The sequence below is a fragment of the Manis pentadactyla genome, chromosome 10 (genome assembly GCF_030020395.1).
Source record: "Manis pentadactyla isolate mManPen7 chromosome 10, mManPen7.hap1, whole genome shotgun sequence".
NCBI lineage: Eukaryota > Metazoa > Chordata > Mammalia > Pholidota > Manidae > Manis > Manis pentadactyla.
In genome coordinates this window covers 82,778,484-82,801,327 of record NC_080028.1, presented here as the reverse complement: position 1 = coordinate 82,801,327, position 22,844 = coordinate 82,778,484, and the positions used below count along the sequence as shown (strand labels likewise).

The following is a 22,844-nucleotide window of genomic DNA, read 5'->3' as shown; positions in this document are numbered from 1 at the left end:
ATGTTTTTCCCTAGATGACCTTCTGCGTGGATCGCTCCTTCCTGTCACTTGGATCTCAGCTCAACTGTCATCTCTTCGGAGAGGCCCTGATGTTCCTATTGAAAATAATCTTCCAGTCTAACCAGTCACTTTATAGTTATCTTTACGGTGCTGTCTGAAATTATGTCAATTTATGCCACTCCACAAGAATATGTGTTCTTTGTGAAATTAGGGACCTTTTCTTTTGTTCACCGCTTCATCCAGTACCTAGGATTCTGCTAAATGCTCAGTAAGCATTTGTGGAATGATGAGTGAATACGAGCTAATTATTATATGCTTATTTTGTACAAGGCACAGTCCTAAATGTTTCACACATACTAAGTGGTTTAATTCCCTAAACACCCTACGAAGTAGGTGCTTATTGTCATTTTACAGAATGGGGAGACTGAAGCAAGGAGAGGCTAGGAAATTCGCCTGAATTCACACTAAGGGGTGGAGATGGGATTTAAATCCAAAGTCGGACTTGAAGTTTGTTCTAAGGCTGGCTCCAAAACCGAGTCTCATCAGCACCACGTAGGCGCTTTAAGAAAGTCCAGAAACTTTCTTAAACTGTGTCTAAGAAACTCCCGGCGTTGAGATTCCGCAAGCGACGGGTAAGGCCGGGTATCTGTAAGAAACAAAACTTGAAGACAAAGTGCGGTCGGAACTAGGAATCTCGGGTTAGAACCAGCCAATGTTACGTCATTTCTGTCCTCGACCCCTGTGTGGCGCGAAGGCCACTGGGAGTTGCAGTAGCTCGGTATAGAGCGTCAGCGCTTGCCGGAACTGACGCAAGGACCCCGCCTTCTTCCAGCTCGGCCATTCCGCTGTTTGGGCTACGCGGTGTGACTCCCGAGCTCTGGTAGTGCGTGCTTCTTGAGCCGCGTGTTTGGAGGAGGGGATCTCGGTCTGGGGACGTGCGGGGTCTGTGAAGGGTGGAGGTGGGGAGGTGGCGGTCTGAGCCTCTTCTCGTAGCTTGTGACTCTGGCTCTCCCGCTGGTCCGGCCGCGCCCGCCACAGCCCCTCACGCCGTCGCCATGTCGCGGTTTTTCACCACCGGCTCGGACAGCGAGTCCGAGTCGTCCCTATCAGGAGAGGAGCTCGTCACCAAACCTGTCGGGGGTAACTACGGCAAACAGTGAGTAGAGGGCTTTTAGGCCGTGATGAGCACTCGGAGTGCGGGGTTCAGCGGTTTGTGGAAGGCTGTATCTGTGGGAGGGAAATAGAGATGGGGCGGTGTTGAGGGCCTTAAGGAGGCAGCGACAGTGGGTTCTGAGGATTTTGAGAGTTTAAGGAACTGGATCGGTGTTGGAGGGATAATCTCGCTTAGGGTGCTGTTAATTGTGGGAGTCCATCCACCGGGTACAAGGGATAGAATTGTAGAGCAGAATTTTCACTGTGATTGGGTCTGTTGCATCAGCTTTCTAATTGGCTTCCACGTCCATAGTATCACTCCTGCGTTCGTCATTGGACTTCAAAAAGCATAGTTATTCTTATCACCAAAAGATCCTCATTAAAAAAAAAAAAAAAGCACAGTTGGTATTTGAGAGCTTCGTGGTGTGTCTAAGAAACCCTGCCAATTGGCCTGTAGTTTTATTCTTAAACATTTATCTTCTTGTTGTATCTCCACTTAAATACTCTTCCTCCACCTCTGCAAGTAAAAATTTTTTCACCCTTGAAACAGTGAAATGTTTCACAAACTTTTTTCTTGCACTTGCCACTTTAACCATTTTTGTTATATGTTTTTGCTACTGTTTAAGAAAATATGTATGACATAGAACATGTACCCATATGAATTCCACAAGTGGAAAGCCAGCATCACTTGGTGTAAAATAGAGAATAATTGGAAAACTTAATGAAATGAAAAGAGTAGAGATATTGTTGCCAGCTGAATGCTGTCTGTGGTCTGGTTTTTCATTATTAAAAATATTAGCAGTGGAGGTGTTAAGGCCATTAAGACTTCTCCTTTCCCTTGGCCTCTCTCTCTGAGAAACATAGCTTTCTGGGACCTAGTTCAGGTATTACCTTTTTTTATTAATTCTAGGTGAAGTTCCCCTTTGTTTCAACTACTCTCAGTACTTAGTGACTTGTGTGTCTGCATAGTTAGCTGTCTAACACTGTAAATAAGCACCATTGTCGGTTTTTGAGAGGATGGAGAAGTCAACTCTGTTTGCAGTACATTTGACAAATGGCTATACTTGAAATAGGCTTAAAAGGTTGAATAGAATGATCATCTCCATAGATGCTGAAAAAGCATTCGACAAAATTCAACATCCATTCTTGATAAAAACTCTAAACAAAATGGGCATAGAGGGCAAGTACCTCAACATAATAAAGGCCATATATGATAAATCCACAGCTAACATCATACTGAACAGCGAGAAGCTGAAAGCTTTTCCTCTGAGATTGGGAACAAGATAGGGATGCACACTCTCTCCACTGTTATTCAACATAGTACTGGAGGTCCTAGCCATGGCAATTAGACAAAGAAATACAAGGAATTCAGATTGGTAAAGAAGAAGTCAAACTATCACTATTTGCAGATGACATGATATTGTACATAAAAAAACCCTAAAGACTCCCCTCCAAAACTACTAGAACTAATACTGGAATTCAGCAAAGTTGCAGGATACAAAATTAACAACAGAAATCTGTGGCTTTCCTATACACCAACAGTGAACTAATAGAAAGAGAAATCAGGAAAACAATTCCATTCACAATAGCATCAAAAAAAAATATCCAGGAATAAACCTAATCAAGGAAGTGAAAGACCTATACCCTGAAAACTATAAGACACTCTTAATATACAGATTTGATGCAATCCCTATCAAATTACCAACAGCATTCTTCAATGAACTGGAACAAATAGTTAAAAAATTCATATGAAACCACCAAAGACCCTGAATAGCCAAAGCAATCCTGATAAGGAAGAATAAAGTAGGGGGGATCTTGCTCCCCAACTTCAAGCTCTACTACAAAGCCACAATAATCAAGACAATCTGGTATTGGCACAAGAACAGCCACAGATCAGTGGAACAGAATAGAGACTCCAAACATTAACCCAAACATATGTGGTCAATATACGATAAAGGAGCCATGGACATACAATGGGGAAATGACAGTCTCTTCAACAGATGGTGCTGGCAAAACTGGACAGCTACATGTAAGAGAATGAAACTGGATCACTGTCTAAACCCATACACAAAAGTAAATTTGAAATGAATCAAAGACCTGAATGTAAGTCATGAAACCATAAAACTCTTAGAAAAAAACATAGGCAAAAAATCTCATGGACATAAACATGAGCAACTCTTCATGAACATATCTCCCTGGGCAAGGGAACCAAAAGCAAAAATCAACAAGTGGGACTGTATCAAGCTAAAAAGCTTCTATACAGCAAAGGACACCATCAATAGAAAAAAAGGTACCCTACAGTAATGGGAGAATATATTCATAAATGACAGATCCAATAAAGGGCTGACATCCAAAATATATAAAGAGCTCACACACCTCAGCAAACAAAAAGCAAATAATCCAATTAAAAAATGGGCAGAAGAGCTGAAAAGACAGTTTTCCAAGGAAGAAATTCAAATGGCCAACAGACACATGAAAAGATGCTCCACATCGCTTGTCATCAGAGAAATGCAAATTAAAACCACAATGAGATATCACCTCACACCAGAAAGAATCGCCATCATCGAAAAGACAAACAACAACAAATGTTGGTGAAGTTGTGGAGAAAGGGGAACCCTCCTACACTGCTGCTGGGAATGTAAATTAGTTCAGCTATTGTGGAAAGCAGTATGGAGGTTCTTCAGAATGCTCAAAATAGAAATACCATTTGACCCAGGAATTCCACTTAGAGGAATTTACCCTAAGAATGCAGCACTCCAGTTTGAAGAAGACGGATGCACCCCTATGTTTATCGCTGCACTATTTACAATAGCTAAGATATGGAAGCAACCTAAGTGTCCATGAGTAGATGGATGGATAAAGAAGAAGTGGTACATATACACAATGGAATATTACTCAGCCATAAGAAAAAACAGATCCTACTATTCGCAACAACATGGATGGAGCTAGAGGGTATTATGCTCAGTGAAATAAGCCAGGTGGAGAAAGACAAGTACCAAATGATTTCACTCATATGTGGAGTGTAAAAACAAAGGAAAACTGAAGGAACAAAACAGCAGCAGAATCACAGAACACAAGAATGGACTAAGTTACGAGAGGGAAAGGGACTGGGGCGGATGGGTGGGAAGGAAGGGACAAGGGCGGGGAAAAGAAAGGGGTATTATGATTAGCATGTATAGTGTTGGGGGGGGCACGGGGAGGGCTGTGCAACACAGAGAAGACAAGTAGTGATTTTAGGGCATCTTACTATTGCTGATGAACAGTGACTGTGAAGGGGTATGTGGGGGGGGACTTGGTGAAGGGGGGAGCCTAGTATACATACTGTTCTTCATGTAATTGTAGATTAATGATACCAAAATTTAAAAAATCAAAAAAAAAAAAGGTTGAATAGAGGCTACAGAGAGGAAGAGTCAAACAGGATGAGTTTGGTAATGGCCCGAGTTACTCAGTTCTTGCCCCAACTGAGAAGAAATGTAGAGATCACTTGGAAAGACTGGTACTAGGAAGGGAGGTTAATGGTCTTTGTTCCTTCTGAACAGGCCATTGTTGCTGAGTGAGGATGAAGAGGATACCAAGAGAGTTGTCCGAAGTGCTAAGGACAAGAGGTGAGGAGGCCATGGGGAGGCTGGGTGATTGGGAGTCTCTAAAGTCTAAAGCAGTGGTGGGTTTTCTGGTGATGGTGGGCGTGTCCAGTGTGGTATTGGGTTCCCAACCAGGTTTGAGGAGCTGACCAACCTTATCCGGACTATCCGTAATGCCATGAAGATTCGGGATGTCACCAAGTGCCTGGAAGAGTTTGAGCTCCTAGGAAAAGCATATGGGAAGGCTAAGAGCATCGTGGACAAGGAAGGTGTTCCTCGGTTCTATATTCGCATCCTGGCTGATCTGGAAGACTATCTTAATGAGGTATGATTCCTGTGGGTGATGGGGGATCCAGAAGGGGATTGTGGACCTAGGGCCTGCTCCTAACCCACTTTCAGAGATCTCATCTCTTTTGGGTTGTCTTCTGTTTATACTGTGTTTTCCAGAATATGAGAAAAGGGGGATGAAACAAGGGAGAAGAACCTTTATTGACCAATAATTTTAATTGTATTTATTTTTATATTACCTCTTACTTGTGGTTTTGTACTGTTAGCTGTGATCCATAAAGTATGTTTAAAAAGATGAGTTGGTGGATATAGGTAGTAAGTGGTATAGGTGATGTAAAGATAGCAAGACTCATAAAAATTGTGGTGAAGCCTGAAGTTTAGGAAACATGACTTAATCTCATCCTGTTCTCCCTTTCCCTTTCTCCTCTCTTTCCTTTAGCTATGGGAAGATAAGGAAGGAAAGAAGAAGATGAACAAGAACAATGCCAAGGCCCTAAGCACTTTGCGCCAGAAGATCCGAAAATACAACCGAGATTTTGAATCCCATATTACAAATTACAAGCAGGTGGGAATGCTAGAGGCAGACTTTCTGAAGTGTGGGGACAATGACCTCCATGACTGAGACAGAGAAGCATTTTCAAATGGAAGGTGTGACTAGAGAAGGAATCATCACAAAACTCGGGTAGAGGGGTAAGATGAAGTGGTGATTAACAGGCATCCTTAATTATTGTCTCATTTCCATTTGTCAAGAACCCGGAACAGTCAGCTGATGAAGATGCTGAAAAGCATGAGGAAGATTCAGAAGGTAAGAGAGGAAGCCCTGATTGCAAATAGTTAGGAAGTCCAGAGTTAGGGGTTCCTGATTTGCTGGTTGCCCTTCAGTCTTGTTTCTCAAGATTCTAGCTCTTTTCTCTTGTCTTTCCCTCCAGGCTCTTCAGATGAGGATGAGGATGAGGATGGCGTCAGTGCTGCAGCTTTCCTGAAAAAGAAATCAGAAACTCCTTCTGGGGAGAGTCGCAAGTTCCTCAGAAAGATGGAGGTAAGAGCCAGGGTTAGACTGAGGAGTGATTTGCCTGCCATGGACCATTTTGGGGTCCCTGGGAGAAGAAAAGACTCATAGAACCTTTAGTTAGAAAGGGCTTAGTGGAGTCTGGTTTGACAAGTCATCCTCTTGGATTAGAGCACTGAACAACCTAGAATCTAGAGAACTAGATTCTAGGCCCAGCTCTGCCCCTAGGGAGCCGTGTCCCTCCTGTAAGTCACTGCTTTTTTCTGGGTCTTGGTGGTCCAAGACAGCTCTTTAATATTCTGATTCATGAGTAACTACTCTTGTTCTGCTCCTGCAAACCTCTGGAACATGTGTCAGCAGGGGAACCAGTTAGTCTCCACGTCTTATTCCTGCTGTGTTCTTTTTTCCTCTAAGGATGAAGATGAGGACTCAGAAGATTCAGAAGATGATGAAGACTGGGACACCGGTTCCACATCTTCAGATTCAGACTCAGAAGAGGAAGAAGGGAAACAGACCGTGCTGGCCTCAAGATTCCTTAAAAAGTAAGAAAAGTAGTGGGAAGGCTTAATGATTGTTGCTTCTTCGTGGAATCTTTGTAGGTTGTAGAGTTGGCTGAGGTCACAAAGGTCATGTGTCCTAAGGATGGAATTTGAAGGCTCCAGAGTCCAAGGATTTAATATTTAACCATGACATTACTCACTGTATGTGGAGTGGGTGTAAATCTCTCTTTGGCACCAGTTTAGTTGTGTGAGGACAAAGACGAAATATGTATTGCAGCATTACAGCTCCTTCTGGGTTTATAACCATAATGTTATTACTGAGTCTGAGAAGTTCCACCAAGGCAGATCTGCTTAACTTTGTTTTATTAAGCATCTCTTAAGTTTGTCTATGAAACTCATTTTTTAAGTTTGTTGACATCCTGTGGAACCATCAACCTTAGTTTTGGTTCAGATCTTTTGTGTATCTTATGTTTTTGTCTTTCAATAATTGTGAATTGAAGTCCCTTTTGTTGGTCCGGCATGTGCAGCGTGCATGTACATGTGTATTATACAAAGGCTTCTGTCTGAGGGAACAAGTGGAGACTAAAACTTAAGGACCTCGCAAGAAAACTACAGACCACTATCTTATATGAATTTAGACTGAAAAATCATGAATAAAATACCAAAAAAAAAACCCATCCAGCAGCATTTGGAAAGGATTGTACATCATGACCAAATGGAATTTATCCCAATAATGCAAGTTAGCGTAACATACAAAAGTCAATGGAATGCACTGTCAGTAGGAAAAGGACAAAAACCTAATAGTCATCTGAGTAGACTGAGAAAAAGCATTTGAAAAAGATCTTAATACTTCATGATAAAAAACCTTAATAAAGTAGGAATATAAGGGGCTTACTTCATCTGATAAAGTGTATCTATGAAAAAACTCATATATCTTTTCCTGTTTTTATATTTAGGGGTGTATCTTATAAACAGCTAGGTTTTTTCTTTTTAATCTTGTTGCTTTTTTTTCCTTTTTAACTGAGCTACACATAACTAAATTTACCATTTTAATCATTTTGAATTATACAATCCAGTGGCATTTAGTACATTCATATTGTGCAACCATTACCTCTACCTCCAGAACATTATGTCTGCTTTTTAATCTATGCAAGTTTGCTCATTTACATTTATTGTGATTATTAACATGTATTTGGACTCATTCATACCATATTATTATGTGCTTTCTATTCTATTTTTAAATTCTTAATAGCTTTATTGAGGTATAATAGACTTACAATAACTGCACATATTTAATGTTAGCAGTCTGATAAGTTGTGATGTGTTTGCACCCATGAAATCATCACTACAATCAAAATAAAATCATTACCCCTAAAAATTTCTTCATGCCCCTTTGTAAACCTTCCCTCCTACCTTTGTTCTTTCCCTGGGCAACCACTGATTTGCTTTTTATCACTAGATAAGTTAGCATTTTCTAGAATTTTATATAAATGGAATTGAGTATAATTTGATTGGAAGGGATTTGGTTTCTTTTACTTAGAATAATTGTTTTTAGATTAATCCTATCTTCTATTTTATCTTTCTCTTTTTTTCTCCATTTCTTGATTATTCTTTTTTGCCTCTTAATTTGATTTTCTCTACTAATTTGGGAGTTACATGCTACTAGTGTAATAGAGATGACCCTTGATGAGTTTTTTTAATCTGTGAGAATTTACTTTATATACGTAATCAAAAAGAAATCTGAAGTTAGATTTAGTTAAAATTTCAAATGTCAGAGGTTAACTGAGATCCTCAAAGATTGTTTGACATTAAGAGTTTGTGACTTGTCATGTTGAAGAATAATTCAAAGACGTTATTTTACTTGTATAACAAGGCAGACGAGTTTTTAAGATTGATTTCCAATCAAAACAAGAGCAGGATCTGTGTAGAAGAAAGAGGAACAAGGAGAAAGGGAGAAACCACAGTGTGGCAATAGTGAATTTTACGTGTTTTTGCTGTATGTAAACTCATTAGCTATGTGGTTTCAGTTAATGGATTTTCTAAAAGCATGATAGGCTGTCTCTATTATACCTGTCAGTATCCTTTTTCAGCAGCTGCATGTTAAACCAGTTTATACCATTGTTTTCAACAGAATTTCACAGTTTTCATATTTTGGTTAAAACAAGCACATGAAAGAATGGTCTTATTGATGTCGGATAAGGCTATCTAGCAATATTAGAGTACCTGGATATTAGATACTGGGTTTGGGCAGAAAATATGGGGACAGTCACAGATATAAGAAACATTTAGAGCCTATATTCTATTTAATTTTCTAATAAGGATAAGCCTATTTAGGAGAATGTGTTTAAGAAACTATATAATGAACTTTCTATTTAATTGAGTGGCTTTTTCTTTAATTAATTGGCTTTTCCAAAGCATTTATTTGTCCAGGTACAAAAAGATGTGACTCATTGCACATCTTTATTAATCTTCACTAACCAGGGTTGGAGATCAGTTTTATTTAGGGTTAATTCTTAACTAAGGAATTTATGTTAGTTGGGGGCTAAAACATTTAAATTACTCAGCTTGTTATATGGGTCACATTACAGGTAAGTTACAGATAGCACATTCATGTTAATGAATTTGTATTTGGAATAGAAATTCTTAAGTACAAACTGATGAAATCTAGTGTCTTGGACCCCTTAGACTTTTAATCAAATGTGAGTCTTTTCACAACCTCAGGAATTCCTTGGGTAAAATCTGAAACTGGCCTCTATATTGTGCAGGGCAGGGAAAGACTTAAGAAAGAGGCAGACCACTCCAGATTGGTAGGTGGCAGGTTTAATAAGATCTTACCTACACTGCTTGTCTTGGGTGGCCATAGAGCTCTGTATCTGCCAGAATCTTAAGTTTATATATGGGCCTTAATAGGGTTTAATCACATATTTAGACCAGATGGTCTCAACAACACATTATTCTCTAAAGGCTGTGTCCTTGAAATGGTTCCTAAGGTGGGAGTGGTAGGCAGAACTTAACATTCCAAAGACAAGGTAAGGAGCCTCCAATTGCCTGGGTCGGACTCACAGGTCAGTCAGCAGCCACACATCCTCTAGTGAGCAGCCAAGATTTTTTTTGAAATTTAGGTGATATTAAATGTTGAAATATTAGCAGTGAAAAAAAAAAGCAAAAAGTATCTCAAAAGAAGTAAAAAGGGAGGAAGACACATAATAAAATGTCTTAATTATGAATCTTGATCTGAAGGTGTTTGGAGGAAATTGTTACATCAGATATCTGGCAAAGATGCTCTTTACTTCTAAGAGTTACTTGTTTCTGGCAGCCTTTTTTAAAGTGAATCTCAGGATAAATCTGGTGAGACTGAATATGCAAGTTTATTAGGGTCTTAAGAGTGTATGTGCAGGGGCTCTAGATGAGAAGTTGTTAGGGCACAGAATGATCCTTTTGAATGTAATTTTACAGCTAACTTCTGTTAGTGTCTCTTAATATCTTCCGTTTCTTAGCTGTCTGTTTTAAGTAGAAATATATCTGGTGATGTTCTTTTCGGAAAACAGCTTGCATCTGTTGGATCTATAACTGGGAAGACAGGTAATAGTTTCCTGATAATTTCTAACAAGATGTGAATATTCCAAGGTATACTTTGTCATAAGGGAGAGGTCAAGCCAAGTTTGTAGGTCTTTCACTTAGAATTTCATAGAGTGAGGTTTATTGTGTTTCTGAGGTGTGTGAATCACAGTATCCTTATGGCTAGGGACTAAAACTTTAGGCAGAGGAAGAGTTGAGTTCTTTTCAAGTTTAAACAAAATCAAAATTGATTTTAAAACAGCATTAGGTCCTTTGATCTTCTCTGAGCTTTGGGGATGATGTGGACCAAGAAGTTTGAGTTTAATGAACATATTTTGCATACTTGCAAAGGGTTTTACCTATTAAGTGATTTTTTTTTATCATTGGAGAGTATTGCAGTGTATGGGGAGAAAAACCCATAGTCTTTTATTAAGAGTTACAGCATAAATCTTTTGGCAAGGATAGATTTTAATCCAATTGGAAATTCATAAGCTATTACTAAAACATATCTAAAACTAAACCTTTTAAGCAGTTAAAATGAAATTTATTCATGAATGTTTAAAATGTAGTTTATGATAATTATAGGTAATTCAAATATCTTTTGAGTCTGGAAGGGTTTTTTTATCAGTATTGATACAAAGTTTAAAACAATTTGTCAGTTGGTTTATATTTCATTATATAAGCATTAAGCTCTGAAGATGGTTTCAGGCACCAAGTGGCCTAAGACCACTTTGAGATAGCCAGTGATCTTTTTCTCTTATGGGGACATTTTAATGTATTTAGCAATTGTTTTTTTTAATTCAGAATTTAGATTAATCAGTTATCATAGAGAAAGAGGAAGAAAAACAGTCAGGCTGAAACAACATTTTTTTTTAAACATTGATTTTAAACTGATGGTTGGCTGGTAAGATCAGTTTGGACAGAGCAAGTAGTATCAAAGAACAGCAGTGTTGCTTATGGAGTCTCTGGAAAATCTTGGAGTTAGTTGTGGAGCAACATGACTGGATGTGTCTGTGTCTACAGTGGCCTGGTTGGCACCTCTACCTTAATAGACTAGACCATATCATTCTCTTTATAAGAATTTCTTAGTGGGTATGATATGGGGACAGATCTTGGTTAGTAGTCTGGCAAATTCAAATACTTAGTTGTCTTTGCTTTGGTTATGGTTAACTCTTGGTCATTCTTGTACATAACTTGAACCTAGGACTCTGGAAGAAAAGAGTAATTTCATGGGAAGAAGAAACATCAGAGATGGAAGGGGGCTGGCCTTTCATCCTCTGTGTCTCCTGGCAGGGCACCCACCACAGAGGAGGACAAGAAGGCGGCTGAGAAGAAACGGGAGGATAAAGCCAAGAAGAAGCATGATAGGAAATCTAAGCGCTTGGATGAGGAGGAGGAGGACAATGAAGGCGGAGAATGGGAAAGGGTCCGGGGTGGAGTACCCCTCGTTAAGGTGAGGATTTTAGGATTAAAGTGAATTGGGAAACAGTTTGGGAAACTGTGCAGGTGCCTTTGTGGTTTAGTTGGGAGCAACGTTAAGGCAAGAATGGGTTCCTGTCATCCTGCACATAAGATGTGTATTGCCTAGGAGAAGCCAAAAATGTTTGCCAAGGGAACTGAGATCACCCATGCTGTTGTCATCAAGAAACTGAATGAGATCCTTCAGGCCCGAGGCAAGAAGGGAACTGATCGGTAAGATTTGTGGGCCAAGGATGCAGGATTATAGGGTGAAAGTTCTTTTTCTCTAAGGCACAGGGAAGAGGTTCATGGGGAAATAATGCTATTTGGGGCAGATTTTCTGCTATTTTCTCTGTCTTTGACTTTAAACCAGTTTACCTTTTGGGACTATTTTCGCATCTGTAAAATGGCAGTACTCACCTTCTTTAGTTACTCGGTGATTTAAGATGATAGGTTATTAGCATTACTGCTGTGTCTGTTTGGAATTTGTAAAGGAGAAAGAAGTAAATATACAGGTCGTGAGGATGGGGTATTTATTGCTGTCTGAAGAGAGTATGCTCTCTGATAGGATGAGGCTTTTTAATTTGTCTCCAGTGACTTACCAAGTTCTGTACCACTCCAGTGCAGCACAGATTGAGCTGCTCCAGCTACTGGTTCAGATTGCTTCTGAGAACAACCTGGGGGAGGGTGTCATCGTCAAGATCAAGTTCAATATCATCACCTCTCTGTATGACTACAATCCCAACCTGGCCACATATATGAAGGTGAGGGCAGTGAAGAGTAGCATCCCAGGGCTGAGCTGGGATGGCTGGGTTAGGGGAAGGTGCTTAGTGTCTTCAAACTCGGGAGCTGTGGAAACAGTCTTGGTAGTTGAAGGCATATGCTTATTCCACCTTCACACCTCTGACTGGCCATTTCCTCTCTTGGCAGCCTGAGATGTGGCAGAAGTGTCTGGACTGCATCAATGAGCTGATGGACATCCTATTTGCAAACCCCAACATCTTTGTCGGAGAGAACATTCTGGAAGAGAGTGAGAACCTGCATAATGTTGACCAGGTAAAGAGAGAAGTTGGCAGGCTAATTGGAAATATATGTTGTCTGCTTTGGGAAGGCTGAGTGGAGACAAAAGTGTTGGAAGTCTGGGACTGAGATCTGTGCTAATTTATTCATTTACTCCTCTTCAGCCACTACGTGTCCGTGGCTGTATTCTAACTCTGGTGGAGCGAATGGATGAAGAGTTTACCAAAATAATGCAAAATACTGATCCTCATTCCCAAGGTGAGCCTGAGAAAGTGTGGGCATCAGTGAGAGGAAATGTTCAGGGAATAAAACCAAGGATGGTACTGAATGAGAGTGTTGGAAAACCAGCCCTTCTTATCCCAGCATTCACTTTGGAGTGCCTGGTAGGATACTGGACCACACCCCCATAAGCTTCTGATGCAGTAAGTCTGTGAAAAAAATCCAAATTTTGCATTTCTGACGTGTTCCCAGGTGGTGAAGCTACTCTTTGAGAACTGTTGGGCTATGGCCTCTGTTCGCTCAGCTTGTTTAGCTTGGATCAGAGGTATTGGGATGGTGAAAATACGGAAATTTACTCAGTAAAGTATGAATGACTATATGTGCCCACCAAGTCAAGGTTATAGTGATGAACAAGGCAGCCAGAGGCTTTCATGCTCACAGAGCTTTCATTTAGGTGTCAGAGAAAGTCACTTCAACAAATAATACATGAGGTAATTGTGTAAATAATGTAGTGTGAATTTTAAATGCAAACAGGGACCTGTGGTAGTGACTGGCGGGGTGGCTGCTTCAGATAATGGTTGAAGAAAACATCATTATTAGTTCAGGGCCATTTGAAGTGAGAAGTTAATTAGGGGAGGAATTAGCAGAAGAGCGACTGACAGGAGGAAAGGGAAAGTGAAGTTGGCTTGTCCCAGGAGAGGATGGTGATTTCAAGCACAGCGGGTAGACTTTTGGGTGCAGAAAACATAGTGGATTGACTGGGTGACAGGTGATTGGGAATGCCTGGCTGAACTGAGGCACTCTCCCTGCCAGAGTATGTAGAGCACCTGAAGGATGAGGCTCAGGTCTGCGCCATCATTGAGCGTGTGCAGCGCTACCTGGAGGAGAAGGGCACCACAGAGGAGATTTGTTGCATCTATTTGAGGCGCATTCTCCATACCTACTACAAATTTGATTACAAGGCTCATCAGCGGCAGCTAACTCCCCCTGAGGGCTCCTCAAAGGTGAGTGGTAGCAGCCATGTGAGAGAGGAGAGGGATGTGTCAGTCTGTCCTACATGTTTGTCAGGACTTAATGGCAAATCTGTTCCCTGGGGACCCTCTGAGGTTGAGCAGGGAGGGAAACTTGGCAAGACTAGAATAAGGCTGGATGCAATCTCACCTTTGGTTGCTGAGGCCTGAGTCATTGTCTTTGTTGCATCTCCCCTTCCAACATCCCCTCCATCCCCACTCCAAGTCTGAGCAAGACCAGGCAGAAAATGAGGGCGAGGACTCAGCTGTGCTGATGGAGAGACTGTGCAAATACATCTATGCCAAGGACCGCACAGACCGTATCCGCACATGTGCCATCCTCTGCCATATCTACCATCATGCTCTGCACTCCCGCTGGTATCAGGCCCGTGACCTCATGCTCATGAGCCACCTACAAGACAACATTCAGCATGCGGACCCACCAGTACAGGTAGGATGGGAAGGAGGTGCTCTGGCCTTGGTGGCAAAGGGAAGACCAGGCCAGGCCCTGTCCTCTGTTGGGGCAAAGTGACTCAACCACATTAGCCTCATGTCTGGCTAGTGCAGATAAAGGCACTTGGTCCTTCCCAAATGCCAGCATTCTTTGATCATCCTCCATGTTAATATATTTGTACGTTCCAACTGCATTAGAGTTTTCTGGGATAAGAGATTTGGGTTCAGCTAACATTTATTATATCTCCTCTGTGTGTAGTTCAGAACATTAGATCTTTTTGTTTAAAAGATAAAAAAGCTTAAGTTGTTAAACTAATGGGAAAGACATGGACCCAAGTACAGTGTGATGGGACATAACAGTAGAAAACTAATTTTGTGTGTAGCTGTATAATGAGGACATTTTCATATAGGCGGATCATTCAAGTTTTGTCAAAGTATAGATCCTGTAAATGTTTAAAACAATTAAATATGTGTATGACATTTGGTGAACCTATCTGGTGGTGGTTTTTAAATAGCACTCTTATTTTTTTTTAATTCCATAATATGAATTTATCACAAGTTCTTGTGTTGTTTTCCTCTAATAGATACTTGGTCTGTTTCTAGTTTTAGGTTGGAATATAAATGAAACTTCTGTGAACATTTGTGTGTTAGTCTTTGTGTGGATGTGTTTTCTCTTGGGTGAATACTTCAAAGTGGAATTACTGCACCATAAGGGTGTATGTCTAGTTTTACAAGAAATTAAAAAATGGTTATAACTCTACATTCCTACCAATAATGATTGCGTTTCTTGACAGTATTTGGTGTTGGCAGTCTGAATTTTAGCCATATTGGTGGTTGTGTGATGGTATCTCACTGTGGTGTTAGTTTGTATTTCCCTAATAACTATTGGAATTGACAACTCTTTTACGTTCATTGGCCCTTTCTGTCATGAAAGCTCTGGTCAACTTTTGCCCTTCTTTAAAAGATGGGATTGTTCATTTTTTATTATAAATGCTTTCAAAATAGTTTCTTTCAGTCTGTGGTTTTTCTGTTCATTTTCTTAATCATGTCTTCTGGTATAATCCACTTTACCAGTTCTTTTATGATTATTTCTGGGTTCTAGCTAAAGAAAATTTTGCCTGTTTCCAGTTCATGAAGATAATTCTTTTTAAATTTTTACTATTGTGAAACTTCTTTGGGTTTTAGCTTTCACATTTAGATTTGTGATTTTTGTATGGTGTGAAGTCAGGGTCAAAGACGTTCTTTGCCCCAGTGAATTGCTTTAGTGCCTTTCTGGAAAACCACATGATAAAACCAATGACCCAGTGAGTATGAGTATATTTCTGGGCTCTCTATTCTGTTGCATTCGTCTTTTTGTCTGCCCTTATGTTAGTCCCACACTGTCTTGGTAAGCCTTTAGAGTAAGTCTTGAAGTGAGGTAGTGTGAGTCTTACAATTTTACTCTTTTTAAAGTGTGCTTCAGATATTCTGTGACCTTTGCATTTCTACATTAAATTTAGAATCAGCTTATCAATTTCTACAAGAATGCCTGCAATTATATTGAATCTGTAAATTAATTTTGGGAGAATTGACATCCTAGCAGCACCGAACCTTTGAATTCTATACATTATCTCTTCATTTCATTCACTTTATCTCTGCAATATTTATAGTTTTCACTGTGGAGGTATTACACATCTTTCAAAATATTACTGAATGTTATACAACTTTTTATGCGATTTTTTTATATAAGGTATTATTGATATACACTGTTATGAAGGTTTCACATGAAAAAACAATGTGCTTACCACATTCGCCCATATTGTGTTCCCCCCCATACCCCATTGCAGTCACTGTGCATCAGTGTAGTAAGATGCCACAGAGTCACTATTTGTCCTCTCTGTGCTACACTGTCTTCCCCATGATGCCCCCCACACCGTGTGTGCCGATCATAATACCCCTCAATCCCCTTCTCCCTCCCTCCCTCCCTCCCCACCCACCCTCTCCAACCCTCCCCTTTGGTAACCACTAGTCCCTTCTTGGAGTCTATGAGTCTGCTGCTGTTTTGTTCCTTCAGTTTTGCTTTGTTGTTATACACCACAAATGAGGGAAATCATTTGGTGCTAGTCTTTTTCTGCCTGGCTTATTTCCCTGAGCATAATATCCTCCAGCTCCATCTATGTTGTTGCAAATGGTAGGATTTGTTTCTTTCTAATGGCTGAATAGTATTCTATTGTGTATATATATCACATCTTCTTTATCCATTCATCTGCTGATGGACACTTAGGTTGCTTCCATGTTTTGGCTATTGTAAATAGCGCTGCAGTAAACATAGGGGTGTATATGTCTTTTTGAATCTGAGATCTTGCTTTCTTTGGGTAAATTCCTAGAAGTGGAATTCCTGGGTCAAATGGTATTTCTATTTTTAGTTTTTTGAGGAACCTCCATATTGCTTTCCACAATGGTTGAACTAGTTTACATTCCCACCAGCAGTGTAGGAGGGTTCCCCTTTCTCCACATCCTTGCCAGCATTTGTTGTTCTTAGTCTTTTCGATTCTGACCATCCTAACTGGTGTGAGGTGATATCTCATTGTGGTTTTAATTTGTATTTCCCTGATAATTAGCAATGTGGAGCATCTTTTCATGTGCCTGTTGGCCATCTGAATTTCTTCTTTGGGGAAGTGTCTGTTCATATCCTCCGCCCATTTTTTAATCGGGTTATTTGCTTTTTGGGTGTTGAGGTGTGTGAGTTCTTTATATATTTTGGATGTTAACCCCTTGTCGGATATGTCATTTACAAATATATTCTCCCATACTGTAGGATGCCTTTTTGTTCTGTTGATGGTGTCTTTTGCTGTACAGAAGCTTTTTAGTTTGATGTAGTCCCATGTGTTCATTTTTGCTTTTGTTTCCCTCGCGTGAGGAGATGCATTCAGGAAAAAGTTCCTTTTTGATGCTATTTTAAACATAATTTTTTTTTTCATTTTCCAGTTGGTAACTACTGGTATAAAAGTATAGTTAAGTTTTGCATATTGACCTTGTATCCTGCCATTTTGCTAAATTCACTTATTAGGTATAATATTTTATAGATTTCTTAAGATTTTCTACTGTGAAGTAATTATGTTATCTGTATATACAATTTTAAACTACACAAATTTTTAAGAATATTCTTTCTTCTTTCTTTCTAACCATGTTGCAGTGACTCAGTTCTCCAATACTTAGAGGTGAATAAAAGCAGTGAGAACAGACTATCTTGTCTTGTTCCCAGTCTTAGCAGGGAAGCAGCATTTCACCATTAATACAATGTTAGCGTAGTATTTTTGTAGATATACTTGCTCAGGTAAAGAAAGTCTTTTCAGGTCTTTGTTGGCAAAGAATTTTTATCCTAAGATGTTGAATTTTGTCAAGCTTTTTGTGTATGTATTGAAGTGATGCAGTTACTTCTCCTTTCCTTTATTCGGTTCATTTGGGGAATAACTGTGATTGAGATTTTTATACCAGCTTTTCACTCCTGGGATATATAGCCTACTTGGTCTTGATATATTCTCTCTCCTACATATTGCTGGATTCTGTTTGCTAATATATTTTTTTAAATTCTTTGTATCTATGTTCAAGATTAATACTGATTTCTATGTATTTTTTTGGTCTGTAAAGACTTAGTTTTCCCCTTACCCTGCAAAATCTGTACTACCTACATCTTCCTTATCTTCATTAGTGGCAAGTCCATCTTTTCAGTTGCCTATGCCACAAACCTTGGAGTTATTCTTTATTTTTGTTTTTCTCTCACATAGTACATTCCCAGCCATTTCTGTTCAAACCCATGTCTGACCACTTGTCACTTCCAGTGTTACCCTTTGGTCTGAGCCACCTTCATCTTCCTGGTTTCTCTCTGTTCCTGCCCTTATTTCCCTTTAGCTTGTTCTTATTTCAGCAGCCAGAATAACTCTGTTAAGTCAGATTATATTACTACTTGCTCAGAACCTTTCCATGATTGCGCATTTTAAAATCCTCATATGGCTTTCAAGGCTGTGTACTTGCCTATCTCAGTTATGATCACATCTCTCACCAGCTGTAGCTATACTGCACCCCTTGTTCTTGAATACACCTAGCACCCTTTTTTCCACAGGGACTTCACATTTACTTTTGCTTTTTTTAGAATTCTCTTCTTCCCCAGATATCTGCATGACTCGCTCCCCCTTTTTCTATTAGATCTTTATTTAAATATTCCCTTCAAAATGAGACCTTCCTTAGTTCTGAGTTCCCACCACTACCATCACCACTGCACAAACTCCCTTCCTCCTTCATTCCCTCCTCTGCCTTTTTTTTCTCCCTGAACACGAGTCACCATCTGTACAGTGTAGTTATTTGGTCCTCTGCTCCCCAATCCCTAGAATTTAAGCTCCATGGAAGGGCAGGGATTTGTCTGTTTTGTTCTGTGCCCCAGCCCACAGCCTAGTGCTCAGCACACAGTAGGTGCTCAGTGTATGTTTTGTTAAATGGATGAGCATCTTGCCTTGTGCCTTTCACCTCTGAGTGTATTGCTCTGTTTCTAGATCCTGTACAACCGCACCATGGTGCAGCTGGGCATCTGTGCATTCCGGCAAGGCCTGACAAAGGATGCTCACAATGCCCTGCTGGACATCCAGTCAAGTGGTCGGGCCAAGGAGCTTCTGGGCCAGGGTCTGCTGCTTCGCAGCCTGCAGGAGCGCAACCAGGAGCAGGAGAAGGTGGAGCGGCGCCGGCAGGTGCCCTTCCACTTGCATATCAACCTGGAGCTGCTTGAGTGTGTTTATCTGGTGTCTGCCATGCTCCTGGAGATCCCCTACATGGCAGCCCATGAGAGTGATGCCCGCCGACGCATGATTAGCAAGCAGTTTCATCACCAGCTACGGGTGGGAGAGCGACAGCCCTTGCTGGGTGAGTGAGGGGCTCTGTAATGCAGCAATCCACGCCTGCTTTTCATTGATTGCTTTTAATCAGAGAATTAAGAGAAGCTAAAGGGAATACTTTCCCAGAAGGTGATTCCCATTTGATTTAGTGACATCACCATGTACAACCTACAAGCTCCCTTTTTACTCAACAGTCTCTGTAGTCTCTTACCATAGGATACATTCTTAGCCCACAAGTTAAGCTCTTTGCTTCCTGTCATCCTCTCCTCCAGTCTGTATTTGTCAATATTATCCTTCTACTAAATTTGTTAATACACTCCCAGTATACACCTTCTGAAGTTCTTCTTTAATATCCTTAATCACTAAGTTAAACTTCGTATGACCTGACTTTGACAATATTTTTCACTTAATAAAAACTTGTACACAGTACTTTTTTTCTGCCTGGCACTATTTTATGTATTTTATAAATAATAATTCCTTTATAATCTTCCTTAGTAATAACACTGTGATACAGGTACTGTTATTACCCCTTTTTTCCTGATTAAGAAGCTGAGACACAGAAGTTAAGTGACTCACCCAGGTTTAACACAGCTGATATGTGTCTCTCTAACCATTTTTCCTATTTTCCCCCTTTGTGCATATTATATTTCAGCCAGTCAGACCCTTGGCATTCAAGAATCTAACGTTAGCTTCTTTGATCACTTCTGAAAGATCTCTTTGATCAGTCCAGAGGCTGAGTTGTGATTTCACTGGGAAAGGAATTTGAATTGGCCTTTCCTGTGCGGTTAGTGCATGGAGGGACTTGGGGACTGAGCCAAGCTTACTGTCCATAGCAGCATCCCTTTACAGATTTGTCCTCTACTGGATGTGTGTACATTTTTGTCCTTAGGCAAATTTTGTTTGGCTTATCTAGTGATAACTTTGGGTTTTTATTGTTTCAGTTGGAAAATTTCTAGTGGAAAATCTGTATTTCCAGAATCTGTTAGAGTTCGCTGTTTCACTACAGACTCCACATCCCTGTGTCACTGCCTGCAGTGGAGACAAAAGCCAGTTTTGTCCTCAGTTCTATACTGCTGTTTAGTTTGTAGAGAATTGTTCTTTGAACTTTTAATTCTACCTCTTTCAAAAATGATAGAAGCTGATCCAAAAGGGCTGTGTGTTTTTTCTTATACTCAGCCCTATTCATACACTTCTTTTTGGGCCTGATCTGTATATGCATTTGAGCTTACTCCCTGTTCTAGGGTCTGCCATGCTCATGTTCCCTCTTTGCTATCTACTTCCAGTCTTAGAGCATCTGTACTTTATTGTCTACTCTGAATTCCAGTTACCCTTGTTTGTCATGTCTTCTCCTCTGGCTTGTCTCTCAAGATGATATTAGGGAGCCTGAGTCCATAATCACCTTGTGATTTCACAGAGGTGATTTAAATGAGGCTAAATTTTTTTGGGAAAAGGAGTGAGCCACTTTTCCTAAAGAAAAATAAGCCGATAACAGTGTAATATATAGGTAAGGCAAAAATCATGAGGGTGGTAAAAGGAGGAGTGAAGTTCAGTAAACACTGTTCTGGGTAAGATGGTAGACTTTTATTAGGTCAAGCCATCTTAGAAGAATCTGATGAAAGCTGTGGACCCTTTCCTGGGAAATGTACACAAGGATACACATAGCAGTTTGTCAGCATTTTTCAAGGGGTTAACCAATCCCCAGAAACACATCAGGAACCGATTTTAATCTAGTGTAAATAAACTTACTGTGATATCAAGTGACTTGTACAGTCAAGTGGCTATTTAGTGGAATGCTGAGAGAGTCTCAGTGATTATTTACTCTCCAGGCCTGAGTTGCTCCATAGGTACTTTACCTAAGCCCTGCCTTATTTCCAACCTTTCAGGTCCCCCTGAGTCAATGAGAGAACATGTGGTCGCTGCTTCCAAAGCCATGAAGATGGGTGATTGGAAGACCTGCCACAGTTTTATCATTAATGAAAAGATGAATGGCAAAGTGTGGGACCTTTTCCCTGAGGCTGACAAAGTCCGAACCATGCTGGTTAGGTGAGCAGAGAAGGAGGCATGGTAGGTGGGGAAGAAAAGACTGGTTGGTGTCTCCTTCCCTGAAGATCTCCCCTTTTGCATTCTTCCCATAGGAAGATCCAGGAAGAATCACTACGGACCTACCTCTTCACCTACAGCAGTGTCTACGACTCCATCAGGTCACACAGGCCCTGTGGAGGGAGGCACAGGGGCCCAGCTTTGTGATCGAGGGTCCTAACTACTCCCTGCTCTCTGCCTTCTTTCTCCCCAGCATGGAGACGCTGTCTGACATGTTTGAGCTGGATCTGCCCACTGTGCACTCCATCATCAGTAAGATGATCATTAACGAGGAGTTGATGGTAAGGGCCATCAGCTACGGGAATTGGAGAGCTGGAGTCATGGAGAGTTTGGTGTGGAGAGGTCTGATCTGTGTCTCTTTGCTTCCTCTGCCTCACTCCCAACAGGCTTCCCTGGACCAGCCAACACAGACAGTGGTGATGCACCGCACTGAGCCCACTGCCCAACAGAACCTGGCTCTGCAGCTGGCTGAGAAGCTGGGCAGCTTGGTGGAAAATAATGAGCGGGTGTTTGACCACAAGCAGGGTACCTATGGTGGCTACTTCCGAGGTGAGTGGCTCCATTCCCTCTGCTTACCAGGGTCCTCGCACCTTAGCTGCCTCCTCCCTGGCATTCACCCGCTCCCCTTTCCATCTCTCCTGCAGACCAGAAGGATGGCTACCGCAAAAATGAGGGCTACATGCGCCGGGGTGGCTACCGCCAGCAGCAGTCTCAGACGGCCTACTGATCACTTCTGTTCTTCATGGCTTAGACCATTCATGTCCTAAACCACAATCCAATCATTAAAGGTCTGTTTAGAGTTACAGTTCCTGCTTGTCTGCATGTTGCCACAGAGGTGTATTGGACACATTTGCTATTTACATTTCTGAGCTTCCATCCATGACAGGCACAAAGCTCGGGATTCAGCAATGACTTGTTCATATCCCTGACTTTAAAGAGCTTACTGCTCTTTGATATTTGACAGAAAATTATAATTACATGATAAACATTAACAGGTGTGTGAAAAAAGGTGATGAATATATTGAGCAGGATGTGATGTGATGGGGCATAAATATTAGGAAAGCATAATGGAAGTAGTAGTGATGGTTGGACTTTGCAGATTGATGGGTTCACCAAACAGGGACAAAAGGAAAGGGACAGTTAGTCTGGACCTATGTGAAGTGTGGTTGTTGGACCATTGTGGATCCACAGTTAATCTGTCCATGATGAAATAGGCACCATAGTTAAGAGTAATCACTGAGAAACTTTGCCATTGGTGTGGCATCTAAGCATGTGATCACTTCCCTGATTTGTATAATTTGCATGTATTGTGTTTTCAAAGTATTGATACACAGTAAATTGTAATTTTTTAAAAATGATTGTCTACTCCATTTGAGAAACATTCCTTTAGCAAAGGGAAAAAAGTAAGTGCAAATGATAGTAGTAGTGAAAGAGTGGTGTGGTTGGTATAATTAGGTGTGTGTGGAGTATGTGCAGGAGATAGACTAGAGACTTAATCTGGGCCCATCTCATGAACATTTGAAATGCTTTGGACTTTTTGGGAATGGAATACCTGAATGGATCCAGTTTTAGGAAAAATAGGGAGCAGTATTGTAAAATACAGAATTAAAGACAGAGAGCCAACCATAAAG

The 22,844-nt window shown here is 40.6% G+C and overlaps 1 protein-coding gene across 2 annotated transcripts; it reads left to right on the top strand.

Annotated features, from left to right (window-relative positions):
- Positions 1 to 843: 843 nt before the first annotated feature.
- Positions 844 to 22,018, top strand: LOC118929438 (eukaryotic translation initiation factor 3 subunit C). 2 transcript variants are annotated; one of them, XM_036919531.2, is made up of 20 exons: positions 844 to 1,156; positions 4,692 to 4,757; positions 4,869 to 5,058; positions 5,461 to 5,586; positions 5,772 to 5,826; positions 5,951 to 6,060; positions 6,445 to 6,572; positions 11,382 to 11,541; positions 11,680 to 11,780; positions 12,169 to 12,310; positions 12,477 to 12,602; positions 12,731 to 12,824; positions 13,599 to 13,789; positions 14,022 to 14,246; positions 18,778 to 19,141; positions 20,997 to 21,156; positions 21,249 to 21,314; positions 21,407 to 21,494; positions 21,600 to 21,762; positions 21,858 to 22,018. In XM_036919531.2, the coding sequence occupies exons 1-20, from the start codon at positions 1,056 to 1,058 to the stop codon at positions 21,938 to 21,940; spliced, it is 2,739 nt and encodes a 912-aa protein (XP_036775426.1). In that variant the 5' UTR covers positions 844 to 1,055; the 3' UTR covers positions 21,941 to 22,018. The 2 variants fall into 2 exon arrangements, with proteins under 2 accessions (XP_036775426.1, XP_036775425.1); XM_036919530.2 differs by having other exon boundaries at positions 11,677 to 11,780.
- Positions 22,019 to 22,844: the final 826 nt, after the last annotated feature.

Coding starts and splice junctions, on each gene's coding strand:
- LOC118929438 (XM_036919530.2), top strand. CDS start 1,056: ATGTCGCGGTTTTTCACCACCGGCTCGGACAGCGAGTCCGAGTCGTCC. Junction 5,587..5,771: donor ATATTACAAATTACAAGCAG/GTGGGAATGCTA, acceptor CCATTTGTCAAG/AACCCGGAACAGTCAGCTGA. Junction 12,603..12,730: donor ACCTGCATAATGTTGACCAG/GTAAAGAGAGAA, acceptor ACTCCTCTTCAG/CCACTACGTGTCCGTGGCTG.